The following is a 22434-nucleotide window of genomic DNA, read 5'->3' as shown; positions in this document are numbered from 1 at the left end:
GTAAAGCAGCCCACAGCACTTTCAAACAACTCTCTCAAAGATTTACACACACACACACACACACACACACACACACACACGCAACCAACCAGTCAGCTGCGTCCATGCAAGTCTAATCGATCTATAATCATAATTCTAAAGTCTGTAAAGGAACACGAGGATTAATACAGTGGGATTAGGAAATCCCAAACAAGGCTATTCCCTGCCTGCCGCTTCCTGCTATTTCAAAGCCATCTGCACCGCTGGCCCCGCTCCCTCCATGACTCACACCTCGGACAGCTTCCCACCACCCTGCAGGAACACTGTGTGTGAACGCGAGTCTGCACACATGACATGTATGTGGGAGCAAACAGGGCGAGCTCGGTAAATGTGAGAGCTGCATGATGTGCTGTGTGCATGGAAAACCTGCGCAATTCATATGAGAGCGATTCTCGTGTGTCTGCATGTCAGAGAGCACCAAATAGACACGCATTAGACCACAGACACTCATCACTTTTTGTCCCAGTGTCATTGCCGTACTGGCCAGTTATAGCCATACTGCATTATCATGAATACATTTTCAGCCTTTGCATCAATGTCGCCTCCAAACTTTTAATTTTATTTGCCACTTGGAAAGCCATCCATGTTCCAAGTTCATCGTTAATGCTATTGATTTTTAAAATCAAGGCATTTTAATCTATAGAAGATGTTCTTGATGCATGGTTACTGTGTTTTGTGCTATGTTTTATGACCTTTTGTGTATTTATGTTTATATTTTTATATGTGCTTGAGTTTAATTCCCCTTCATGGACAGTAAGTTGAATTGAATTGAACTGAATATCTGTACACTGTGCTGTGGAGATGTTGGTAGTGGGAGTGACACCTATGATAAAAGTACAAATTTTTATTGCAACAAAATATTAAGAATATTATATTAAAAAAAATATTTTAAAAAAAATAATAAAAATATTATACTTAAAATTTAGACTTTTTATGTGTTTTTTTTTTTTCTGAGGATCACTTGGAAGATCTTTGAAGTCCTCTGGGTGTTGGCAGATCCCAGTTTTTTTTTTTTTTTCCCCTTTTTTTTCAATCTCAAGGTCTGTGTCAGTGTTCCAGTGATGACACACATCTGTTTGTTATGGGCACACCTGTTCTCCTCAGCACACCTGTAAGCCCCGCCCACCAGGCCTGCTGAGATTGGCTGCTCCGAGTGGCCCCTGTGATCTCCTGTCTAGTCATTACCGACCTCTGTTCCCATGAGAACAGGCTCGGCACACACTCACACACTATGCGTTGCTCTTCGCTCACTTAAAACCAGGAAGGAACAGGAATCTCACTCTCTAATTCAAGAAAACACTAACGCACACACTCTCTCTCTCTCTCCCTCCAGTTTCTCACGCGTGCTCTGTGTCTCTCACCGTTCTCCGACTGCCACCAGGTCTTGAGGCGGTTGGGGGCGAAGGTGGTGACCACGTTCTCGATGGTGTGGCTGATGGGATTGCTGTGCTCGTCGTACATCTGCCTGGAGTCGCACACAAAACATTTTGTATCCTCCTGATGGACAGAAGCAGCAGAGAAAGCATTCAAGCAAATCAATTAAAAATCAGCCATGTCTATATTGTGTTAGCGCCTGTTCTCTGCAGTCTGACTAATAGATTGCTCACTTCACTTGTCAACAGCAGAGGCCCGGCCTGCGCTCCAGATGTTTTGGCATCTGCGCGAGCTATACTCTGGTTCCCATACATGCACACAAACACACACACACACATACACACACTTGTCAGGCTTGCACACACTCATTCAAATCTCAAGGTATTGGGGAATGTGAATAAACAAGAGCTGTTTCTCAATTTCACCGCAACTCGGCCAAGTTTGGCTGTGTTGAAATGTGACCCCCCCTGGCAGGGCGAAGCGGTTCCACTTAGCGATGTTTCTAAGAAATGTCTGCTACTACGAGGGCCGACTTCCGCCCCCTCTCATCTGCTGCTGCTCGCACTGTGGGCCTGTGCTCATCCCAGTCTCAGAGAGGCCCCTAATTTCATAAGGCCACCATTCAAACAAAGCCTTTGACGAGCAGAACTCGCCAAAGGGTCTTTGATAAAGACAGATTATATATCCCCATCGCTTGGCCTACCTCGCCCCCTCATCACATGCACACAGGGCAGGGATTGTGCGGCACACAGCGCTTATTGTGGAGGGGAATGCCAGCCCTCCTACTCATCAAGACACCAGACAGTCTCTTTTCTCACACCCAGCACATCTTCTGTATGTGCACACACTCTCTCTCACACACAGTGTAATCTGGTGCTGATGATACGTGACAAATTTTAAGATTAGGTCATTTGTTTTTGGTGGTTTTGCCTGACGTTACACTTAACATAAAGCAGGTCATATTACAGTAACTCTGCCAGGCTAAACTCTACTTCACTTTAAGAGGGAGTCGACCCCCCACGCTGATGTCAACTGCTTCTTTTCACTTGCAAGAATCCCACAAGATCCGTCACTGTCACTGTCACAAAAACACCATTTTCACTGCGACTCTTTTTATGATGATGACTTCAGTAGATTCTGTCTGGGAGAGAGACCTGACCCGTTTTCTGTGAACTGCACTGAAAAGCTATTTTATTCCAGACCATATGACAAGCCATTCCCCAACAAATGACATGAAAGAGCTCATATTGTTCAGTGCTATCATGTTTTGTGTTGTGTAAGCTCGATGTCATGGTTACCACATTTTCCATGTGTGCCGTGTGGCTTGCATGTTCAGTGCAAAGATGTGTGTTATGATCATGCATGCAAGGCAGGGTTAGACAGCATCTGTGCTCCAGCTAGTGTGAGTCCTGCTTCTGGCTGTTTGTTGCATTTTCTGGATGTTTGTTATGAGAAGCGTGATAGATGAGTATGGTGGAGTAAAAACCTTGTGATTCCAGGCTTCCAGGCGTGTTACATTGACTTTACATGTAAATATAGGACTAGAAAAGTCAATTAATGTTGGTGATAACAGATGAATAGCACAGTTGTGTTGGCCACAAGCTGCATCAGCCAACAGAGGCATTTAAAAGTCTTCCCTTAATCACATGCCGGTCTATCTGTGTATGTCTATCTCTATGTCTGCTACCCTCAACGTGAAGTATGTCACATCTCTGAATGAATGCACGTGCTTTTCACTTGTAGGCATATCTGTGTACAATCAGATTTATTCATACCTCTTCAGCAGGCTAATACATTTGCACCCTATACTGTTAATATGGATTGATTATTTACATAAGTATGTATGATAATGTTCAGTGTATGCCCTCTAGATAAACCTCATAATTTCAATCAAAGCTCACAAACATCTGGAGAGTTTTGCTGGATCGTTTAGCTCCACAACATGGTGATAAAAAAAAAAAAAAAAAAAAAAAACACACATGATGCAATTTGAACTCCGTTAGTCGAAATGAACTTTAACACAATTATTGACAGGATTGAAACATATTTTAATCTGGTGTATGTTGGGGAGGAGCTTAGAAAGGTTATTCCCCCTGGTGCTGCAGGGTGCCAGTTTTCTTTACCTCCAGATGTCCGACAATGCAGAAGCGCTCCGGCTGCTCCAGGCCGCAGGTGGAGGAGGCGGTGAGTTTGTGCGCCCGGCCGATCAGCAGGTCTCCTGTGGCGGGGTAGCAGCTGCCCTCGGTGCAAACATCCCCGAAGTCTGGCACCGACGCCCCGACCTGACACCCGAGGGCTGCGGGGGTGAAAACCATTTTTAATGAGATGCTACTGGTCATGGCACAGGATCTAATGCTGTTGTAACACTGTGCCTTCTGTGGGATAGAAACCCATTTACAAGTGCCTTTTTAAAGCCCATCTGTCGATTAAAGCTACCTTCACAATGATGCCTTTTATTTGCCTCCCAGCTCCCAGCCCTCGAACATTTGATTAAAATCACATGGATTCACTGTCTATCAAATCCAGAGATTGTGGTTGTGCGCAGCGCTTGACAAACTGGCACTGACTGCAAGGATGGGTTTGTTTAGTTGTCATCTGCTGGTCATAAAAGTTGTGTCGAGACTGTGCTCCACACGGTGTAGGCTACAACCTCAGGGAGCGGAGTGTTTCTCAGGCTTACCTTTAATGAACTGTTCTCATAAAATGTCAGGAATACAGTGAATGCTGGTTTGCATATGGCTTTCATTAAACGTGCTGTTGCTGCAGAGCGAGAACATATTGGCAGCAGCAGAAAATGAAATTCCATGCGGCAAACTGATTACTTTGCACCTAAGCAGCCCTTGTAAAGAAACAAATGGATGAAGAAAAAAAGGGGAAACTCACCCAAAATAGCAGCTATGTGAATGATCAACATTTCCATGAGTGGATCATTGACACCGCTTCTGTAGGTGTTGTGGATGGGAGCTGAGGCAGTGTGTGAAATGTAAAAGTCAGAAGCAGAGGGAGTTGTCCTGCTCAAGTCCGCATCCCACCACCGGCTCCTCCCAGCCTACCAGCGCGCAACTGTGCGCTCTTGGAAATGCGCGCACCCCGCTGGCTCTTTCTCACATGTAACTAGACAACACAACTTCTGCTGACAATGTGCAACAGGTAGAAATGATTGATAAAACATAGAAAGTAGATGCCCAGCTGCAAACCCTGAGATATGCATGTTTCCCCCACAAATATTAGGACAATATAAACCCCCAAATACTTTCATGAACACTAGAGGAGTCGGCTGCATCACTTCAGCTCCGCATGTCTTATCTGGTGCATGACAAGTACAGAAATTGGACCTTGCTCCTCACCTTTTCACTGTGCACTTTTCACTTCATGTTTACACTCCATCCTATTGCAAGTTTAGCAAAAGTGCGCTACCTCGTCCAAATGTTTTCATCTGTTTATGTCGCCACCCCGTGGTGCTTCATGGAACTGCAGGAACAAATTCCAGCAGGCTACTACACTCAAGAAGCCTTTGTTGTCAATCTACAAATTGCCCAACGAAATTTCGGGAAAAGTGAGTTCCCATACCGGGAGTCGAACCCGGGCCGCCTGGGTGAAAACCAGGAATCCTAACCGCTAGACCATATGGGAGACTATGTACTCATGCACTCAGTTAGAAATCCAAGTTATTTCTGCATCACAGACCTTGGTAGGTGTAATTCTATTTCTTAATTCTTTATATTAGATTATTTATTTAGATTATTTTGTCGTCTTTAATAATAACAACAGTATTAAAATAAAATCTCCTCCCCAACAACACCCCACCTATTACCCCAATGACAATGATATTGATCATTTATTATACCCACGTACATACATCTTTTATAACAAAGACACTCTTCCAGGTTATGCACACAAGGAAGAGAAAACAATGCATGTACGAGGTTTCACATACAAGAACAAAAATAGGCCATAATCTTGAAAATATAATACATTTCAATATATATAGGACGGTAAATAATACATTTTGACCCATAATCACCCTAAAACAACATCACACAACTGTTTGTGGTGTTCAGCCACAAAGTCTATTATTCTGTCTCAACCTGTCAGTCCTAATTTATAGATTTATAATCCAATGCAACAGACTGGATGTGCTGATGAGATTCAGATGAGTAAGTAGTATGAAGTCTGAAGTTAAAAAATATATGATTTTGGATGGACAGTAGGGGATTATTAGCAGCAGTGAAATAAATAGGTTGCATTTTATGAATGGCACCCGCTGACAAAAAAATATACAAAGGATAATCCCAAAATAAATGAAGAAGAAAAGGAGGAGGAGGACGACGGGTGACGCCAGATTCAACGCGGAACCTTTAGCGTCCTCCTGGAGAAGGTCGGAGGTGTATCGGAGACGGAACGGAAACAGCGTGAGGTTACCAAAGTCTTTTGTGAAGTCCTGCACCTTGTAAGTTTTATCACATGTATTTCTTCTGTTTTCGCTCAAGCTGTCACTTCTCTCTCCCGGCACGGCGCGGCTCCTCCGCGTCTCACTTACTATGTAGAGCAAAACATGTCAAGGGGACTGGTTATCACTCTGCGGGTTGTTGTATTTTCACTGCCAATGGCGGGAGTCTACTCCAGCCTCATTGCAGCTGTGTTGCAAAGACCATATACATCTCGCTCTCTCTTGTGGAGACCTCTCTTCTTAGAAACTATTGTATCTTTTCTTATACTACTTTATTTATTAGCACATATGCCCATTTGGAGCACCTCTCGGGCTGTTTTAACAATGGCGTTGGTCTTCGGCTAAATTCGGCGTCACCAAACGATCCTCCACGCGCTGTTTTAACCAAAAATGCTGATGCTGTCACCTTCTATTTCGGCAGAAGAGGAAATTTCAGACTCCATATTTTAGGGAAGTAAACATTGTGTTGAGTATTGTTGTACGCCGAAGTGAAGAGGGGATTCAGCTGATTAGTAAAACATCTCACATAATCTTCTACCTGGTGTTGAGCCTATGTAAATAAGGCGATTTAAAAATGCTAGATTTTTTAAATGGAGTCTGGTACATTTGATGCACATGTCGCATCAAATGTATACAATAAAGATAGAAAAAACAGTTGGATTATAAAGTGCATTCCATACACAATGAATACAGTTAGAAGCTTTACACACATTCACGCCTGCCAGCTGTTTTTCCTACTTGTAAATATGAATAATGTCCCTCAGTGATATAATTTGTAGATAGAACACTAACTGTCATTCATTTCTCATGATGCTGTTCTGCTTCTCTTCTGCCTTTTGTGTTTTCCTGGTAAATTATCTGCAACTTTCTCACCTGCTGCTTCACTCAGAGTAGAGAAGATGTTGAGAAGTGCCTCAGCCCAGGTGAGGAGTGATCACTTATTACTGTGCCATATTTCTGTTATGATTATTGCTGTGTTTTTAAGTGAGATTTATTCAAAGAGAAAAGACACTCCTGCACGCTGAACGGTTGGATGTCTCGGAAATGTTGCAAATCATTGACTGTTAATCATTTTCTGCAATTAATTCAAATTCTATGTGGCTACTGTGTACATAACACACACACATTTTTTTTTTCTTTTTCTTTGTATCCATAAGATTTTGAACTACTTAACTGTAATGCGTAAAAAAAAATAAAAATTATGTCAGCAAGAATGCAGGAGTATGAAAGTTTGTTGAACACTCTCAGCCTGCTGGTAATGTTACGCAAAATATTTTAATAGCTATTTGGCTGAATTGGTTTTTGCCTCCACAGATTTGTAGACAGCTGGTCAGACACAGGAGCACAGATGCCAGCCTCATCCTAGAGAGATGTAAGTACATAGAGAGAGAATGAGTAATTGATTAACTGTTAAGTCTTTAGATTATCTCGTTAAGTATATCATGTTGTAAATTAGATATTTGCACAATTGTTATTAAAATTGCAAGGCAGTATATCAGTCTGACCCTAATGGTGTGTGTGTGTGTGTGTGTGTGTGTGTGTGTGTGTGTGTGTGTGTGTGTGTGTGTGTGTGTGTGTGTGTGTGTGTGTGTGTGTGTGTGTGTGGGTTCTTGCAGCGATAAATCGTGTGCAGCTGTTGGGCCGAGTGGGTCAGGACCCCGTGATGAGACAGGTGGAGGGGCGGAACCCAGTCACTATCTTCTCATTAGCAACCAATGAGATGTGGCGCTCTGGGGATGGCGAGATGAGCACCACAGGTAGGACGCAGACACTCCGTTTTACCCGTGATTCATGCATTTGAGAAGATTTATTATGACTTCTCTGGAATGTAGCTGCCAGTTAGTGATGTTGTCTTACAGCCTTCTGGCACAGGTGACACTAAAACTTTCCATTGAAAAAGTATTTTAAAGATCTTTTTTTTTATCAGGTGTGAAAGTGAGACAGGTTTCACTTTCAGGTTTTATAGAGTGACACCGCTGCAGCTGTTTAGTAACATCCTCCCACGCCACACTGGAACGATTTCTCCAGTCAGGGTTATCTGCTAGTCAAAGTGCCAGGGTGGCCTTTTAACTGTCTGCTTTTTTCTCATCATCTCTCCGGAAAAATAATCTGCTCTTGCCCTTCAGCTCAAAGGAAGCTGATTATTTGTGGCTGACTAACTAAATACTGCACATACTTGACGTTTGCAATCTGTAAAATAAATCAATTAGTTGGTACTTTTTGAAAAGTACTTGTAGACTAGACAAGTGTCGCAGAGAAGGCAGGGAGGGAGTGCAGACATGGCTCACAGTGGGTAAAGAAACAGACTTATTCATATTTTCAATTAAAATGGTTAAATTTGTAATGGTTATCTTAGCTCACACAAAATGAAGTTGCAATATCAACGATGACCAACAGATGTCGCTGTTTCAACAACATACCGTTTTATGCCAATGAATGAACTTTTTTTTTTTTATGGATTATAAGCTCTCATTGGAAAATCCTCTAATCATAGACATTATAGTGAAATCAAAATATTTACCCCATCAAGGGCCCATGGGGGTTCCCGGAGCCCAGGTTGAGAGCTGCTGATGTAAAGGCTGTGTGAATGACTGGGAGTGAGGCTGATTGCTGTATCCACTTCTTCAGTGTGTCACGAGCTGTTTTCTGACTCTAGGGGACGTCAGTCAGAAAACGACATGGCATCGAGTGTCAGTGTTCAAACCTGGTTTGAGAGACGTGGCCTACCAGTATGTCAAGAAAGGGTACGGCCCCCCCCCCCCCACTGCCCAAATCCCATCCCGCACAAAAGCACACATTCACACATATACACACACACTAGCTTGGTCTTACTGCTGGGTGCTTGTTGCAGGTCTAGAATCCTAGTGGAGGGGAAACTGGACTATGGAGAGTATGTGGACAAGAACCAAGTCAGACGCCAGGCTACCACCATAATCGCAGGTCAGAGAATACACAGACACACACACACAGACATACACGCACGGTACTACCCATCTATAGCACCCTAACACCCACATCTCCCCCCTTGTTGTCTTTTCCAGACAACATCATCTTCCTGAGCGACAACATCCGAGACAGAACCTGAGGGGCGTTTCCTTCCTGTCCAGGAGAGGAGGATGACTTCTTTTGTACAACTATTCTCTTATGATTATACAAAAAAAGACTGAGGACCCAGATTCCACCAAACGGAGGATCTACGTTTAGGAGGAGGACAGAATATAATGTAATACACTGATTAAATACGACCATGGCTCCCCCTACTGGTAGGGAAAAAAACAACAACAACAACTTAGTGCTGTAGGCATTAAGAGTATACAGATAAACAGCCAGCTCATACTGTATACACACCTATTTTTTAGGTTGTGATTATGCTGTGTTAATATGATCATTATATAGACATATATCCTTTTTGTGTGTACGTTGTATTTTCTGTATGGAAATAATGTTGGACTGGAGGCAGGTTGGACAGAATTTGCCTGGTTTGGAAATGCATTGTCAGAGCAGTGTAACATGGATAACTTTTTGAGGTGACGGGAATAGACATTTATGCCAGCAGGATAAAACTGCTCTTAATAACGTGGTGGGTTTCAAGTGACAAAAATAGTGCCAGCTTGCCTCAAACTGTTTCTCATATTTCATAGCTCTGAAGTGGGATGCTGCTCACTACTCATGGTGATAAGTTGCAGCCCCATTAAGGACAACGTGTGTACGGATCATGGTAAAAATTTGCTGCTGTTTTCCTTTACTGCCAGTTAAAATATCTACTCTGCATTTATTATTTAAGGAATGAAGTTTTGGTGTCCCTCAATATGCCAGATAAGGCGTCTTTCTGTGACAAATGAACCAAACGACCTCAGAGGTGGACACACCACTTGACAAATAAGCTAGTATCTGGTGAAAGTGTCTATTAGTTTTTGGCCTATTTGACCTTTAAGGTAATAAAGCCCAAATATTATGTAAAAAAAAAAAAAAAAATTCAGAGTTGTCAAAATGAGGCTGACTTGATTTCTGAATGACCGTTTCAGAAATCCCCTCCCCCCTCATGTCAGCTGTCTTTATCACACTTTGGTACAGAAAAACCTCACGTCATTCAAACATCGTGTGTGTGCTGTTCAAAACCAGGGAAACATGCACACAACTGAAATTATACTTCTCAAAAATTAATCCTAAAATATCTGATAGAGAAACTAATGCTTATGGCACTGTTCATACATACATTCATACATCATTTCATTTCATCTGTAATGATACATTCAATGTTTCTATGTTCTTGTTTTCCCAAACACATCCCTGACTAATGCGCCATTATTAAAACACATTTTGGTATTGACAAATAATCTGTTCCTTGTCCCTGTTAAGTAAACTGATCAGTCTGGATTGCTGAGGTGTCACCCACGCCTTAGCAGTCTTTTATTTTATCTTTTTGCAGCCCAAAGTGAATCTCTGTTTCATTGGTACCCGTCCTGGCGTCTCTCTCTTCATATCTGCCTCTGGCTCTCCTGCGCTCTGAAGGGAGATTGTATCATCCTCGATTATCACCCTTATCTCTTTTCATTTCCTTCCTCGATGGCAACCAGATGCTCTCTTGTTCTTTCAGGACTGTGAAGCTGCAACTGTTGGTTCATCCAGCTCAGTCTTTAACAGTTGTGTTAATAAACCTTTTTTTCCCACAGTATGTTTCTCTGCAGTTTTTATACTCCATGTATGGCACATATTGTTTAAATGCGGTCACTGTTTAAATGAACTTTGCTTCAGTTCCCAGAGCTATAGGCTGTCCTTTGAAGTTTAAGTTATTAGACCCACCGGGAGCAGAAACTAATAAACCAGAAGATACCATGCAGAGGAAAAAAGCTAATCTGACTTCTTTAGGAGATGTATGAGCTCTATAAAGTTTTACACGGGGTACAAATTGTTAAATGGAGGAGGAGAAAGCAGCTTAAACATGCATCTGAAGTAATAAAAGGAAAAGGAAAAGTTTTAAAAGAGAGGTCAAAGGCAGTGACTTTTGCATGAAAGCAAGTCTCACAGTGAGAGTTCATGTGTGACTGAAGTTGTTATGCTTTTCATTAGTGGCCGCTGATTGGCTACGTCTCTGTCCAAGGAGGCGGGCCCTGATGAGAGGTATTCTTGGCCTTAAGTGATTGGCCACAGGAAGTGTCGAAGCCTTTCTCCACTGGATGATTTGCTTTTCACTTTAAAGCCCAGGAGGTGAGGCCCAGCTGAATGGCCAACGCCGCTGTCACTCTGAGGAAACGCGTTTGGAGAGTTTGAATAGGGAAGTGTGTCTGATTGGCCAGTCCGATGGATATGGGCGGGACTTGGAGCTGAGGAAACCTGTGGATTCAGCTCAGAGAAGCTGCGTCAAGTTCTCACAATTAGGCAGAGAGACAGGTCTGTGGGGCTTGACAATAAAAGCATACAACATTTAATGTTCAGAAAAGCAAAGGAGAAGTCCAGGCAAGGATCAAATAATGAGTCACAGTTACTCTCCTTATTGTAATTAGGTTGCTTTTGTATGCATCTGCTATTTGTTTTATACTTTTCTTTTACTTTTATATGTTTTGACAGAGGCATTCTACTTTACATTTGCATCCATTACTGAGTATTAGTTAAATCTCTTCATAAGGATATTCTTAAGTTGAATCTGCATCAAACCTCCATAACTAGAGGCTTTTACTTTTTAGCCTAACAGAGTGAAGCCAAATTAAAGTCTAAAAAAAAAACAAAAAAACTGTATGTTGTTGTATTGTGCGTTGTAATTTATAGGCTGTAAATGTAATGCTTAAAAACACCAAGATATAGCAGAGAATGTAGGAGCATGTTTATAATAAACACAACGAAGCAGGATCCCTGAATTTAAAGTAATTGGACCCTGAGATTTAATTAATTAATTAATAATAAGCTGAATTTCCTCTAGAAATGTACACCTTAATTTTGAAATCCTGGGTTTTTCAAGAGCTCAGCACCTGAAAAGATGATTTTTACATAGAGAGAAGAAATTCTGAGGAGTATCATTTTGATTTCCTACTGAATTTCATGTTGAATAAAAGGTTTCAATCATGAATAAGGAACCTATTACGGTGTATGTTCAAAGGAACTATAAGATAAATAAAACAATAATAAAAATAATAATAATAAAAAAAAACTATGAACATACTTAAGGATTTGTGTTTTGTAGTGCATTCTATCCAGGGAACACGATCCATTCCCCTCACATACATGAACAAAAATTCACCTCATAATAACCACAAACTGGATGTCAAACAGCAGTTCACCTCCTCTTTATTTATTAGTAAATCACTGATTTGATCCCAACAGCACAAAGCGTAAAATATCGTTTTATTTGAAATTAAGAACAGGAAGTTCTTTTTATCATTCACGTTAAATAAAAGGCAACTGTCGCTACTAAAATGTTGATGGTCACAAATTATAACTCTTACAATGGCTGTGTATTTCAACATGAATATGACATCCCAATGTAATATATAATATGGATCATAAGCCTCTCTCTCTCTTTCTAAATACACAGTCTTTCTGTCTGTCTCTCTCTCTCTCTCTCTCTCTCTCTCTCTCTCTCTCTCTCTCTCTCTCTGTGTGTGTCTCTCTCTCTCTCTCTGTGTGTGTCTCCGCCCATAAATTCCAGTGTGTCTGGCTTGGAGAAAGAGCCTCCCATCAGGAGAGAAAAGAAAAGAGGGGCTGGGAAACTGTGCAGGACCCTGAACCGAGGCGAGAATAAACAAGACGCATCCCGGAGCCGACTGCGCGCCTCACTCCCAGACACAACACAGCCCAGTCCTCCGCGCGTTTAAGGGGCATTTCTACACATCCGCGTCGGCCTTTCCCCCTCTCCACACAACTTGTTAATAACTTTTTCTTTCTCCCCGTGGAGTTGGAGGATCCTGACCCAGCCGTGCGGCGCCTGATCTGACTTTGAAGGAGTTTTGGCTTCCCAGGCTTGATTGCATTGCCTCAGAGTGTCGTTTTTGTTTTGCTGTCGAAGCCACGCATCGTTAAAGGCCACAGTCTGTGTGGAGCAGAAGCATGGAAATCCTGGACAATAGTGAATCGTTTCTACACTGGGACAGAAACCTCAGTGAGCTGTCTGAGGCCGGGGAAAACGACTCAGTCCTGTACAGCACCGTAAGTTATCGATCAGTGATTGGAAATAATGAATCAAGGCTTGTTATTGGTCGATTAGGGCCTAGCTGTGCCCCTGCAGCTTCACATATGATAATAATCACCCTTATCTCACTTTGATGAGGCATAATACGAGAAGGGGGGGCTAATCTGTTTAGTGTGTGTGTGTGTGTGTGTGTGTGTGTGTGTGTGTGTGTGTGTGTGTGTGTGTGTGTGTCAGAGCTGATCCGGTTTAGTTAGTTGCGCTCCCTGCTCTCCATTCACTAGTTGAGCCTTGGGGTCCAGGATGCAGGTATACAGTTTCACCAGGGCTATTTAAAAACAAAAAATAAAAAAAAAGTGCGAAAGTGCATTTAAAGAACAATGGGATGTTCTCCGAGTGTTGAACAGAGCAAGTCACTGACCAATACATATGACAATAAAAAGTAAAAAGATTAAAATCCCTTCTGATTTGGAGCTGTGGGGAGTGGTGGAAGATCAACCCACCTCATTAAACAGACATAAAACTCGATTTATTTATTTTTTAAATTTATTTTGAGGCAGTATTTTTGAACCGAATTCAACAAAATTTTTTACTTCAAGTCCTCTTTGCCCAGCAGCCACTTATCTAAGTTTCTATAAATATGCATGGGGTACAAATTAGAGCCCTTGGGTTGCAGTGGTAAAGCTGTTTCTACAGATTTAGGCCTTCACATCACAGCCTATCTAGCCAATCTACTGCAAGTCCATGAGAAACATTTTGCAGTTTATTGTTATATTTTTCTGTTAATTGTCATTTTATTGCATGAAACATCTTTGATTTAAAAAAGGACCCAGTGTTCCTGCTATTAAATGTACAGAGCAGCGGTTCTCAGAGTGAAGAAGATGAGGTTTGGCTTAACTCCAGTACAGTTAAAGTCACTTGGAATGATCCCGGTTATAAAACGTGCAAACAAGTCTCTTCCCATCGTAAGCTTCACTCTCACTACTCCATGACACGCAAGGTAGACATGCAATTCAGGACTAAATAAAAAGTTCACATGCACATCATTTTGTTGTGATGCCCCCTAAAAAGTGAATGTTGAGGGTTTTATTTCATTTACATGGGTTTACCAGGCATGCCAGTCACTTTTTTTGCTGCGCGTGTCTGATGCAACTGAAACGCTGTTGATCTCCCCGCAAGGCTGCCTCATACACACACAGCATGCTTTTGCAGGGGCTTGTGTTTTCAGTTATGCAACTGGAGGTGTGTGTTCCAGCCATATGGCTTTTTGGGTATAGACGCATGGGCCAAGGGAGCATGTGTATGTGTGTTTTGGGGGTGGAGAGAGACTTGGTTCAAGCATATGTGAGCGTAAGTGAGTAGAATTGACTCTGTGCATGTGTATGTGAGTGTGTGTGTGTGTGTGTTGAGGGGTGGGAGGAGCGATTGGGTTTACAGGGGAAAATCCAGCTGGCTTGCAGGATGGGAATCAGACACCATCGCCCTACTGAGACTGAGACTGAGACTTTGCACACACACACACACACACACACACACACACACACACACTGATATTTAGCTGCTCCAGGTAAACCTTAGAGACAGGTGATGACTTGTGCCTCTAAAGCCTCACAGTGGTTCAAGCTGTGGTTTGCATTCATTAAACAGTCCCTGGGGCTATACTAAACCAAAGACCAGGGTGGTGAGCTACACATTACCTCTTTTGTTGCTGTTTTTATTTCATAATCCTATTGTCCTTTGTGGGAATATCCTACAATTTTGGGGGGAAATAGACCTGCTTGTAAACCTGACGGTAGATATTGAGAACAAAACACCCAAATCATGCACATGTCCCCGGTACATCACAAGCTTTGCTGCTGCATTCTAACTCTGTAGCATGAACTATTTTTAATAGTAGTCAGCAACTGGTATTATTTCATAAGTGACAGAATTCAAATTTTTAGCAGATCTTAAATGTAATGGCAAGTAATTAAAAAATTAAATTATACATAGCCAACTCTTGATTTGCATAATATGATAGGTGGCAAAAATAGCATGCCTTTTTGAACTGGCATTCACAGGTAATTGCTCTCCTCAATTAACTAATTACGGTTCAGAGTCAGGGCCCTGGTGGTGCTCATGCTGAGGCTCACAGCCACTTCCATGATACAGAACCTTAATGTCATCAGTGACCCACGTGTTTGCCAGCTATTTCATGTCAAACTGGCTGCTGTGAAGTAGGGCTGTTGTAAATTAGACCCAGCGAACTCTTGATTTCACTGCTCGCACTGTTTGCCAGCTCCACCGGTGCAGGTTAGGAGCTCGAAGCCTTGCTCAAGGGCACATCAGTGGTATTTTTTTTAAGGGAGAGAAGAATGCATCTCATTCACGACTCCGTCCTGGGACTTTACCCTTTCTCAAAATTAGAATTAGGACTGACCTCCTGCACACACACACACACACATACACACACACAGGCCAGCTTGTGTCATGAAAGAATGTTATAATGTACCTGTTCCCCCCGTGAATATTCTGTGTTTAGTAAAGCATGAATAGTGGAGTTATTCATGGCGTGTGAACGTGTGTGTAGGTGAGGGTGTGTACATGCATGCATGTGTGGACCAACAGTACTGTTCTGTGTATGTGTGTGTGTGTGTGTGTGTGTGTGTGTGTGTGTGTGTGAGAGAGAGAGGGAGAGAGAGAGCAAGACTGTGTGGTATTGAAGAGACGTGTGGAGAGAGAAGGAAAGGTTGAATCTCTCAGATGGCATGAGAACAGACTGGTGTCTTTGTTCCAATTCCCTGGCTGTGCCCCCTCTCCTCATTCCTTGGGGCACATACACACACACACACACACACACACACACTCACAAACACACACACTCTCACTTTCTCTCCCTAGAGTTTGTTGACATGGAATTCCTCACAACAATGTAAACTGTTCTCAGTTGCAGTGCACTCGGGGGCTGTGTGTATGTGCATGTGTGTGTGCGTGTGTGTGTGTGTGTGTGTTCCTCAACCAAATGCCTGGCTCTTTCATCATTAAAGGCCAAGCCACATTAAGCCGATGTCCGGCCGCTGGCTGGTGTTTAGCCGTCGGTGAGCGCCTAGTTTTTGCAGGGTGTCCTGCACCGTTGGCCCTAGTGGGACCCCTGTTGAATCAGTCAGTAAGAGAGAGCTCTCTGATTGGCTGTTCAGCTTAGCGAAACAATTATTTTCTTCGTTTCTTCTTCCACAACTAAAAGACCAAATGGCTGACGACGTATATCCCAGTTGGCTGTTGGCTGTGGTCTTTGTGGTGTGTTCAAGTGCAACTTTTGGGCCCCAACACTGGCGCCACTAGTTCTTTTGATGTCGGTTACTCCCATCTCTTGCTCTCTCATTTGTCTAATTAGGTTGCTATAGTAATCCAGTTCTTCAGGTTTTGATATAGGCTAACAGCATTATATTGGTATGAAGGTGGAGTCCCTGCCTCTGTATACCAGCAGAACGTGCTTTGCTGACATTTTAGTGAATTAACCACAAGTGATTCGCATGAAAATATGCATTTCACAATGTGAATGAGTGATGAGCCGAGCCGGAGGAGGGCTCCGTCAGAGGCTGCAGTATCTGAAGGAACATGATGTTGCTCCATAACATCAGCTGATACTGCAGTCAGCTACTTCATGCCGTTAATGTAATTTTTATCTCCAAGCCAACCAGGATGAATTCTTATTTCATTTTATAACCATTTATGTTGTTCAACCCGGTGTATACGAAGAATACAAGTAATGCATCATTACATACATACATATCCAAATAGTGGATGAATTGTTCAAATCAACATTAAAGGATATGTTTGGTGTTTTTCAGCTCAGACCATATATTAAAAAATTCATCATTCATCATCATTCACTCATTTCCGGCTTCAAAAACATTTAAAAATGTCCTTTGTGGAAACAGATTTTTTTTTTTTTTTTTTTTTTTTTGTAGCATTTACGATAACATATTACCTTGTGTACATCCACATCGTTGTACTCTGATGCAGCTAATGTTGCATTCAGGGGAGCCCAGAGCTTAGGGTTTCAGACCTGTGACGTCATCGTGTGTCAGGTTAAAGGAATGCTCACAAGAAGAAGAAACTCTGCATTTTTCTCCTCAGGGAGAACCTAAGAAAAGAGCATATTTTTTTTCCTGAGTTGATGCCATAGGATTTACAAGACAGAAATTCAGAGGTCTCAGTTCAAGTAAATGCACTAGCCAGCAGAATAGTGTGGATGTATTCAAGGCAATGTATGCTAAAGAAAACTTGTTTGCAACCATATGAATTTGCCTATGACTTCTCCAGGGAATAAGGAGTACTAATTTTACTGCTGACATGAGTAATGAGGATTAAACTGTTTACTTTGAGTAACTAACCCAACACTAGCCTTCCCAGTGTGGAACCAAGCTTCCTGTATTCATCAGAATGACAGACAACTAATTGAGACAATTCGAAATGTGCTTCTGTATCGGCTAGGATTTACAGAAATATGGTTATGATGATCTCAAACTAGCGTGCACATGAATGGACCCACAATACATTTAACCCTCAGATCCCAGCCTGTCGTTTTAATCAGGTTCAAATCAGCTTCTATTCGTCTCGATAGCTAAACACAGATAGATGTGGTGTTCGTTGGAATTCAAATAATCTTTTTATTTATGTGGCTTGTCAGTCATAACTTGTCATGCTGCTTTAGGAACGTCTTTTAGACTCTCGAAATGTTCTCCTCTGACATCAGGGAAATCTTTTGAACTTGGCATTGGAAGGAGCAAAGGTGATGTGACTGACGACGGCAACCTGCCTCACGTGTAGAGATAATGAATTTCCCCACCCTAAAGACAGTATTTATAGGCATGGATACATCGACAGCTGTTTGAGGCCTATGAGCTCTTTGTGTGTGAGCCTGTGTGGCACGAATACCTGTTCTGCATCCTTCTCGGTCAATACAGTGATGTCAGGAGAACAGCAAACATACTTGTTAAGACGTCAGCAACTCATGCACTGACGTAGGCTCAGGTTCCTGCTGGAGCAGCCTGTCCACTTAGTTCCAAAAATATATCTGCATTTGTTCTCAAGGAAAAAATCTATTCTTTTTTTTTTTTTTTTCTTTTTTTTTAATCTGGATAGACCTTGCCTGACAGTAACTGACAGCATCAGAAATCTGTGCTTCCTGCTTCATTTAAATTGCCATGCTGTGTACCCAAAGACACACAAACATATATTTATATACACACGCCTTTAATTTAATGTATTTTAGCAGAACAAGCAAACGTGACCAGTTACGGGACAGCCTCGCAAACCGATAATCTGCGCTGCCTCCATATATTCACTCTCTGAACCACAGCCAGTGTGTGAACCATAAGTCTGACCATATTTAGATGGGCTGCGGTTGAAGAGGTGAAGCAGAGACAGAGGGACCGGGGTTCAGCCCTGTGTGGGTGTTTGAAGCCTGACAGTGTGTATTTTGTGTCAGGCGTCCATACATATAACCAGTTTCATGGGAAAAGATGGCACGTTTTTAGCCTAAAACGGCATTTGACACCACATCACTGAAACCAAAGATAGTAAAAATACAACATATTCATGCACACTTGCTCGGACTCAACACAATGCATCATATCAGAGGCGGACAACACAGACTGGACCAGATCTGACGTTTAATTCCAGGCCAGTATCAAGCCCATATGTCTAATCTAGTCCAATGCTCAGAGAGAGACCAAGAAAGCGACAAAAGAGTGACAGAAATCACTCTTGCATTCCTGATTCCTGACATTTCAAGAAACAGTAGTGACAGTCAGAGAGAGAGAGGTCTTGACTTGATGGCTCTTTCATGCACTGGCCTGCTGTTCAGCACATGGTGTACTGGCTGCACTCGTCTGAAGGAAAAGAAATGCACGAGGGAAGAAAAAAAGTAGAGAGAATACGTTAGCTCTGCACATGCTCCAGGCCATCCCAAATATGTCTTACATAATACTGCATACCTACACATGCGGACTTCTAATCTAATACCAGCAGCAGGGCTTTATTTCTGTACTCCTATTTTGTATTATTTTAAAGACATTTAAAGACATTGGCAGCTCAGTGCACACACACACACACACACACACACACACACACACACACACACTTGGGACAGAATCGTTTTATTCTGAGTAAGCAAACACACACACACACACACACACACACACGTCTAGGGTAAATAGAGGTTGTACCATGTGCTCACAGAGCAGTGCCTGTTCTCCGTTGGGGCAGGGCACCCTGCTCTCTCTCCTCCTATATCTCTGCCTCTGTCTGTGAAAGGTCCATGTGTCTGCTGTAACATGAGTGTCAGAGAGAGTCTGCAGGGACGGATGGTCACTGAGGACACACACACACACACACCCGCTCGCACTGAAGACATTTTCTATAGCGCTTGAGTCGATGAGGAGTTTTCAGCCGGTCCCAGCGACGATAATGAACATCAAGAATGTTTCCGCTTTGTTTACATCTGAGAAAGTGGCACATGCAGGCTCTGTGAGCAGCTCAGTCCTCCGTGTGAGAGTTTAGTCATTCATCCCGGAAATGTCCCTTTTTATGATAATGAAGTGTTTCTCCTGTCCGTGCAAACACACAGTGTTGTGTCTTCAGGTGTGGCGCTTGATATTCAGGTTGCTCTGTCACACCTTCATGAAAAGAGGGCTAAGTCAGCACTACTGACAAAACAGAAGTTCAGAAACCCTGAGAAACAGGCAGAAAGAGAATTCAGTAAGATCTTTCATGCTGGTGCTATTTGTAGAAACGCTTAGGTAGAAAACTATGCTGTATGAAATGAATTCAGAGGTGACAAGCCTCCATTTCTGATTTAACTGTAGTTTTGATACATCCCCTGCATAAACGGGGCAGATCACACTAATAATATTCATCTGACCTAAAATCGAACATGGAGATCTTGCAGCGGACATCCTAAGCTTTCAAAAGAGGCCCGGCTTGTCCGCTGTGATCGATATTTAAATGCTGGAATCTTGTTGAAGGATTAACAGGTAAACGGGTAGTTTCCACAGGTGTCGTCAGTAAGCCAGTAAGTAACATTAAACTCTCCAGTCTGTCCCCTGGCAGTGGGAGTCTGGCAGAAACCGGCCGGTCAGGGCTGCTGTGAGCATTCTGTGGGTTATGAATGGGTCAGTTCACTGGATGTGGGCTAACTGGCTTCTGATGGGCCATGAAAATTCTTCTGAGTTAAATTTAGAGTCACGAAAATGAAAAAAAAAAAAAACACTCACTCTACAGTTGCACACTTTTCACAAGGCAGCAGTTCTGTCGTGCACCTAGATGTATGAATATGACTGATTTGCATGGATACACTAAACCCTGACTCGAGGAAACTGCAAAAGTCAAGAGTTTCTAACTTTTTAAAGCCCTTAGTTATTTTCAAATCGTGAATTCGGTTTCTATGAGATTTCAGAAACTCCGTTTACTGCCTGGAGTTGTATTCATGAAGATTACACTGATACATGAGCTGGTCACTCTCTTCCACCCCTGGTTGGATGGATGTGATGCAGTTTGAATCCATCTTGAATCTACTTGCACACGCTCCCATGTAAAGGATAGTCTGTGAGTGTGTGAGGCGGATTCAGTCCAAAAATATGAGCACGGTTCGTCAAAAACCCGCAATGGTTGAACCTTTGATGCTGGACCTTGCTGGTGTTGGAAAGTATCGGCACAGATGGTGAGCATGTGGACGTAGGGGTCACGATGACTTCTTTGTCTCTCCGATCTGATGCAACTTTGCTCCTAACTCGGAAAGCGGGGTCTTTGAGGTTGTGTGTGTGTGTGTGTGTGTGTGTGTGTGTGAGTTCAGCCGCTTGAGAGCAAACTGAAGGTAGTAATCAGTGTGTGAGAGGGATCATTATGGCAAATCCACAGGAGCCTTCACGCTCTGCAGAAAAGCTAAATTTACCCCCCTGTCTCTCTATTTCTGTCTTCCTGTCTCTCTCTCTTCCTCTGTCTTTCTCTCCACCTTCATCTCTGTCTCTGGTTCTTTTTGTCTGCCGCTCACTTCACTCTGTATTCCCTCTGTCCCTTTCTTGTCCCTTTTCTGTTGCTCAAGGCAGTGTTGAGTTGTGTGTGTGTGTGTGTGTGTGTGTGTGTGTGTGTGTGTGTGTGTGTGTGGTTAGCAGGGTGTGGCCTTAAATATCCTCTTGAGTGGCTTGTTTATGCACCCAGCCCTAAAATGAGCCTGGCAGCGAACTCTTATAGTAGTGGCTTTGTCAAACGCAGCAAACTGACCAGTCTCTCTTTTGTCCTGACGTTCTTTTACGTCGCTTTTGTTCATCACCTTTTACTTTTCCGAGTTCATAAATAAGCCACTGAAGGTTACACGCTTCTTTTTTTTTTGTCCTGAAGCCACTCTACTTTTTTAAAAAAATATATTTATTGGTCTGGAATTTCTCGTCGTTTCATCAGGACCCTTTAAAAATGGAAACCCTGCTCTGTCCTTGGTGTAATAATTGAGCTCTGACAACTCATTCTCATTTACTAGAAAACGATCAACACATCAATTTCAGCACATCATGTTAAGAGGTTTGATGCCTTTTAAGCAGATTATCTCTGAGTTTTATTCGGTTCTTGTCTGAAATAGCTGTGGTTGTAAGGCAGGATATATGGTTCAAATCAGTATAACGCTATTCACAAGGACTTTTTTGACACTGCTATATTTCACAATATGACTCAAAAACAGTATCACAGTAAATCACAGTAAATAATCAAATGAACATTCAACCTGTTGAACTAAATGGTAGTGTTACATCAAAAGGTGTGATGTCAAACAAAATGTTCAAATTATGTTCCTTAAATGTTTCCTGCCTTGTTTCGTCAGTTTATAGATAAAAATCCAATTGTTGTTATTACTTAACACACGTCTTAATATCCCAAAATTAACACATCATCGCAGTATGATTCTGCTGAAAGCTGATAAACGACGCTGATAGTGCTCCTGCTGCAGGATTTACTTCTGTTTTTCAGTGCAGTTGCGTTGGAGGATTGATTTCAAATTCACATTTGCCTACAATTTTAGTTTCTCTTTTGAATAGTCACCAGCTAGCAGGAGGTTTCGCTATTTGCACCAAAACCAGCAGACACAGGAACAGTTTTTTTTTCCCACAGGCCATCTCTCTCATGAACACTTAACAGCATGGTGCAATATATAATGGACACTTGATATGTAAACGTGACACTTTGTAAATAGCCCCCTGTCTTTGACATAGTATTAATAAAGATAGTCCTGTGTCCCAGTCCAGGGAAACAGCCAGTAAACCCCCAGCCCACTATATTAACACTGAGAGACCTCAGACGTACTATGTAGCCCAGTACCAGGAGTCTCTCTTGTTTCCTGATAAAGGAAGCTGAAGACACTTTTAAGCATGAAACCAGGGTTAAGCTATATTTAAAGTGCTTTGTTTCAAGTGATGATGAT

The 22434-nt window shown here is 42.3% G+C and overlaps 3 protein-coding genes and 1 non-coding gene across 5 annotated transcripts in view; 2 read left to right on the top strand and 2 right to left on the bottom strand.

Annotated features, from left to right (window-relative positions):
• lamb1b (laminin, beta 1b) overlaps positions 1-4375 on the bottom strand; it is a 25672-nt gene extending 21297 nt beyond the window's left edge. Inside the window, exons 1-3 of the mRNA XM_030046266.1 lie at positions 4297-4375; positions 3537-3709; positions 1401-1536 (exon numbers count right to left, since the gene is read on the bottom strand). Of these exons, the coding sequence (XP_029902126.1) occupies positions 1401-1536; positions 3537-3709; positions 4297-4333 (346 nt within the window). The 5' untranslated portion in view covers positions 4334-4375. The remainder of the gene's footprint in view (positions 1-1400; positions 1537-3536; positions 3710-4296) is intronic.
• A 599-nt stretch (positions 4376-4974) lies between these two features.
• Positions 4975-5046, bottom strand: trnae-uuc (transfer RNA glutamic acid (anticodon UUC)). The gene has a single exon. It is a non-coding gene; the product is annotated as a tRNA-Glu (tRNA).
• Positions 5047-5756: 710 nt separating this feature from the next.
• Positions 5757-10535, top strand: ssbp1 (single-stranded DNA binding protein 1). Of its 2 annotated transcripts, none has more exons than XM_030046281.1 (7): positions 5757-5863; positions 6753-6786; positions 7178-7235; positions 7480-7620; positions 8520-8607; positions 8715-8803; positions 8905-10535. In XM_030046281.1, the coding sequence occupies exons 2-7, from the start codon at positions 6763-6765 to the stop codon at positions 8946-8948; spliced, it is 444 nt and encodes a 147-aa protein (XP_029902141.1). In that variant the 5' UTR covers positions 5757-5863; positions 6753-6762; the 3' UTR covers positions 8949-10535. The 2 variants fall into 2 exon arrangements, with proteins under 2 accessions (XP_029902141.1, XP_029902142.1); XM_030046282.1 differs by having other exon boundaries at positions 5802-5863; positions 6758-6786.
• A 1985-nt stretch (positions 10536-12520) lies between these two features.
• Positions 12521-22434, top strand: part of creb3l2 (cAMP responsive element binding protein 3-like 2) — a 32890-nt gene continuing 22976 nt past the window's right edge. The window contains exon 1 of the mRNA XM_030046055.1: positions 12521-13003. Coding sequence (XP_029901915.1) covers positions 12905-13003 — 99 coding nt within the window. The 5' untranslated portion in view covers positions 12521-12904. The remainder of the gene's footprint in view (positions 13004-22434) is intronic.

The sequence above is a fragment of the Myripristis murdjan genome, chromosome 23, assembly GCF_902150065.1.
Source record: "Myripristis murdjan chromosome 23, fMyrMur1.1, whole genome shotgun sequence".
Lineage (NCBI taxonomy): Eukaryota > Metazoa > Chordata > Actinopteri > Holocentriformes > Holocentridae > Myripristis > Myripristis murdjan.
The sequence above is the reverse complement of the archived record's forward strand: the minus strand, read 5'-3'. Positions and strand labels throughout refer to the sequence as shown.